Genomic DNA, 5,241 nt, shown 5'->3' on the forward strand with positions numbered 1-5,241 from the left:
GCAGGGACTCACATATTACATTTACATGTCTTTGTTTTTGCACATTCTCATACAACCACTTTATAAACCAGAGGTCAGAGATTCATCCATTAGAACTTTCAGCATCGCACTCAAAATCTCAGAAATCCTCATAGATGGCGAGACAAGCCGTTTCCAGTAATTTGACAGATAGCTGTCAGATAGTGAGAAGAAAGGTGGTTTTGGCTGCTCCCTTAAACCCAAAAGATCACCATAGCGGATGGATCCGGGCGCTAAGCTTGTAACTGGGAGCAGCTAAGGTTGGATTTGTGTCTCCTGTTAGTGACAAACCAGGGACGTTCACAAATAACCACTATAATACAGATATAATACAATACAAAAGCTGTCATAACACAGTTCATCCGGTTGAGCGGAGCCACTGCTTACAAAACAGAGAACGCGGTGGTGTCGTAACAAGGTGTGGAGTGTTTTGTAAAGTAGATTGTGTCGGTCCATCCTCTGCAGCTATAACAGCTTCAGCTCTCTTGGAAGGCTTTCAACAAGGTTTAGGAGTGTGTTTATAGGAACTTTTGACCATTCTTCCAGAAGAGTATTTGTGAAATCAGACCCTAGGTCAGATTTATGGAAAAGAAAAGACAAGCTGCTTGGCTCTGATGACCCATATGACATGTTCTCATCAGTGGGGGAGGCAGAAAGACAATAAACAAGATCCAGGAAAACGTGCTAAACATTACGTGGCCGAGTGTGTCCATGTGTGTCTACTAAGGCACTCTATTGTACAGTAAAACAATATATTAAGTTTATTCTTTGATCAAATGGGCAGAAAAACAAACCAACCAACATGTCATGACTGTGCATCTTTTGATCTCCTCAGAGTCTTATGGACAGGTGTCTCCTGAGTCCTGGAGTTATGTTGTATGGAAAACTGAAAACTGGTAACTTAGTCTTTAGATACACATACAATTTACAACTACTGTATTTTTTTAGAGCTCCATTTTCCATATAGGATTGTTGCATCAGTCAATATGAATAAATGGCTCTTCTGAATGTTTGTAAATGCAGATATGAGCTCACAGCAGTTTTGCTTGTTTTCAGCAGAGCTCATTCACCTGCAAGATAAAAGCTGGTGCTTGCGTCCTCTGTTTGGTAGTGTTAGTACTACACAAATAGGTGACAGTGGTTCTTTTCACACATACAGGATTTCAAGAAGAGCACATATAACGTTCATGGTGTGATTTTCAAGTCTTCAAACTCTGAGCCAGTCTGTTGAGCTCCTGTGACAGAGTGGTGACTGTATCCAGGATCTTCTGTTTGTCCTTCTCCTCCAATCGAGCTTCACATCGCTGCGCGAATTTATCGGGGTGCCACAGCGCTTGCTGCTTTCGAAGCGCTTTGCGAAACGCCGGTACGTCCTTTCGGTCCACACCATGCAGCATGACCTCGATCATCTCCTGGACCGTACCTCTCGGAGCCGGCCAGGGGATGTCACCGAAGTTCAGCTTCGTGCTGCCTGCCGAGGCGCCACCCTGAAAGGTCGCCGCGCACCTCTCATCGTACTGCCGCTTCTTGCCACGCTGAGTCTCCTCCTCTTTGCGAGCTGCACGAGCCAGATATTCTTCGTGCTCCTTCTGCAGCCTTTTGTGCAGCTCCTTGCGGCTTCGCTCTTCTTCCTCCATCTCTCGTTTACTCTTGCTTCTTTTCCACCCAGAAGATGAGGCCGCGAGTCTCTGGGCCTGGGTGTGTTTTTTATCATAGTATTCCTTCCGGATGCGATCAGCCCAGTCCCCAAAGTCTTCCTCGTCATCATCAACGGGAAGAAAGTCATCAGCTGTGAAACAAATACAGCAGTGTTATCAAGCAGAGAGAGAGAGTTAAACTCAGATTCATCTGTGATGTTTAGGATTTACCATCATATACTCCAAAGGTTTCATAAAATTCATCCTCGCATTCGTCAAACAGCTTCTCCAGGAATTCCTTCTCAGGGTCTGCTTCACGTGGATGGCTCATGTTTTCTTCAGCCTGCGATAAATGTCAGGGGAAAAGTGTAAATATTACTGAAGACGCAGGAAATCAATGTGACATGGGTAATCCAACACAGCAGAGCTGAGCTCAGTTTATTCCAACTCATCACCAATTCATCAGTAATGAGGTCTGGCTGTGCTGAGCCAGAAACCCTCACACACTCACCCTGCATTTCCTCAAATCTAATCTTAGGGTAATGTTATGAACCATGTAGCTTTGAGCTATTTATAATCCCATGACTCAAACAAATTCCATGACAACACCTCCTCTGTGATCTTCTTTTCCTCCTGCATGGCAGCTCCATACTCAACATCTTTAGTCCAGTGTATCCACCATCTCTCCTCTGAACATGTCCAAAACAGCCACGCTTCTCTAACTTTGTCTCCAAATAGCTCAACCTGAGCTGTCCCTATGATGTTTCATGTCGACACTGGTTACTCTCAGTAAAAGCCTTCACATCCTCCACTCTGTCAAGCTTTGGATGTTTAAACACAGATATTTAAACTCATCCACTTTCACCACCTGTCCTCCTTGCATGTTACATGCTTCATATCTTTGCTGTCCCACCTCTGTGTCCCATGTTTAGTTTGATGGGATTTGGTTATTCCGGTTTCAGTTAATAGATTCAAAGACGCAGTGATAGACAAGTTTCAGTCATAGTTTCAGCTCACTTTTACCTCTGGATGTTTCATCCAGTTCAGCAGGTCTTGCGGTGTGACTCCGGCTCTGTTTTGGACGTTTAGGGCTTCAGGGCAGCGCTTTCTCAGAGGCACCACCAGGTCATCAAACGCTGAAAGAGCCCCCCAAAAAACACAAAGTTAACAATTAGCAGCGGATAAAGCTATTTATTTAATTATTAATGTTAATTCTCCAGGTCCTCCTCACCCGTTTTTCCGTGTTTAAGAGCTCTATTGGCCGCGACGTGTAGTGCCGTGTCCCCTTTGCGGTCCCTCTGGAGAACATCGGCTCCGTGTTTCAGCAGAAGCCGCAGAACAGCATCGTCCCCCTGACAGCAGGCCAGGTGCAGCGGGCTCCTCTGCCTCTTACCCTGGGAAAAGTTCACGTCCAGATCCGTGTGTTTCCGTAGGTATGATTTCAGTTTCATCAAACTGCCGTCGTTCACGTACTTCCACACCCGCGTCTGTTTGCGGGACACCATTACTACACACAAACAAAGGCGAAGCTAATGCTTAGCTTTCGCTAACAGGATTCGGTCCGTCTTTTTAATAGGTCCGTAGAAAGCAAGAGCACAGACACAGGTTCCGGGGACAGATAATGTCCTGTGTTACCACAAGATGGCAGCATTAACTATGAAAGGGAATGCCTGCCATTTAATGGGATTATTTTTAAATTATATTTATTATAACTTGCATTGCTGCTAAGAAGGTCGGATCGAGAATATGTTTGTCTGGGATTAAGGTAACGTAGTGTAACATGCAGATAAAAATAAATAAACTAAGCAGGTTACAGGTCTGCCCCTCATCATGTGAAGACAGATATATTGTATTGTATTTCAGTGCAATGTTTCCAGCTTCTTCACAAGGCAAATAATGAGCATTGTCATGCATTGGCCTTCATACATTTCTCTCCTTTTCCATTATCTGCTAGTCTGTCTGCCACAATCCTCTTTGCACTTGTGTTGAATAGGAACCAGACAGTCTCACGTGACACATAAGGAGGTCACCCCAATTACTGCCTTTTAAAAAATGCGAAAAACAAATCTCAGGAGTCACTTTCAGGAACCACGTTGCAGGTTATATCAAGATTCATCCCCCTTCTCTTTGGGTTTCTGTGCCTCAGCCTGCTTTCATCATGGCACCTGTCCGGAGGTACAGCGCTCAAACTCCACTGTGCCCTGATAAAAGCTTTGCCACATGACTTTGCACGTTGTTTTGAAGTTTGATTTTATGTCCATAACTATGACTAAACCTTGAACAGAGAAACAACTGTTCCAGCTGCCTGAAAGCTGCCCGACTGTATCTCGCTGTAGAGCAGGGCCTGAAGCATGAATGAAGATTCTTTATTCAGAAGCACCACTTCAGTTTGTCAGCTGCAGACAGGATCACAGGGAAGTCATTTTACTGAGAGACTACACTGTAAAAAGAAATCACTCACAGTTTGGCTGACGTCAATAATCTTTTCTAGTTTGCCTTAAGTACACAGATTTCAAAGTGAATTGAGCTAAGCAGAAGAAATCTTCCTCAAAATGTACAGTTGTAAGTTTGCACAACTCATGAAATGAAGTTCATAAGAAACAAAACTGTCAACCTATAGCACTAACATTCCTTCCTTTTCCAAAAATGAAAGAATTATAAGTCACTAATAGCAGCCTCACAGGCCAACTTCATATCTGCTCTTGCATAAAATGACCTCACAGGCAGCGAACTGAAGAACCAATGCAAAAAAAACCCCAAATATATGTGGAACAATCGTCTTTATCACCCTTATTTCATTCAGTGTAACATCTTAAGTTGTTTTTATCAAATCTTAGTTGCAATCTTTCCAAAAGAAAGCATCTGCAACTGGCAGACAATGGGAAATGCCTGTGGGCACTTATTTTTGTAGTTATTTTGATGTTATACCCCCCACCCCCCAAATTATACTTTCTGCAGCAGATTTAAACTCAGGGCCATATCTTCATTTTCCTCTCTCATAACGTCTCTGATTCAGGTTATCTCAGCCAAATTTATGAAGACACAAATCAAAATTGACTTTTTGCTAATGAAGCCGCCATCACACTAACAATTTAAATTAAAACAGAAGTAGCAGCAGATCAATTAAACACTAAGAACATCAGGGGTTGATGCAATTTGATGCTTGTCCACAGACTAGATGCAGAGGCCCTTTATGCTCATATCAATCGCTTATCACAGAATCACAGCTTGACTCATAGAGTGTGATGAAATGAGGGAAACTTGTAACACAGGAAATGATCATTTATTTACAAAACATAATTAAATAAAGAGAACATGTTTGTCAGTAGGTCATTAGAGTAAAGCACGCATGGAAGTGTGGGAGTGTGCAGAGAGCAAAGGATATCCGAGAAATCACGTTGTAGCCAAGCTGGTCCGAGCCAAAATCTGGTGTGGGCTCCTCAGTGAGCCCCTGCAGAACAACAACCCAGAGACACCCAGTGCCTAAGGGGTCATCACACTTTGAAACGTATTACTAAGTTGCTGCATAGTTAAGTCAGAAGTGCCTTTTTAAAGACAGAACAGAGACTTCTGGCAAACTTCACCT

The 5,241-nt window shown here is 43.3% G+C and overlaps 1 protein-coding gene across 1 annotated transcript; it reads right to left on the bottom strand.

Annotated features, from left to right (window-relative positions):
* Positions 1-753: 753 nt before the first annotated feature.
* Positions 754-3,219, bottom strand: nfkbil1 (nuclear factor of kappa light polypeptide gene enhancer in B-cells inhibitor-like 1). The gene is made up of 4 exons (XM_085281230.1): positions 2,887-3,219; positions 2,679-2,791; positions 1,887-1,998; positions 754-1,807 (listed from the first exon to the last, which is right to left on the bottom strand). The coding sequence occupies exons 1-4, from the start codon at positions 3,158-3,160 to the stop codon at positions 1,218-1,220; spliced, it is 1,089 nt and encodes a 362-aa protein (XP_085137356.1). The 5' UTR covers positions 3,161-3,219; the 3' UTR covers positions 754-1,217.
* Between the last annotated feature and the right edge of the window lie 2,022 nt (positions 3,220-5,241).

This window comes from Mchenga conophoros, linkage group LG7 (assembly GCF_057382185.1).
Source record: "Mchenga conophoros isolate Kocher_MC1m ecotype Shallow Benthic linkage group LG7, M_conophoros_male_GT1.1, whole genome shotgun sequence".
In the NCBI taxonomy this organism is placed as follows: domain Eukaryota; kingdom Metazoa; phylum Chordata; class Actinopteri; order Cichliformes; family Cichlidae; genus Mchenga; species Mchenga conophoros.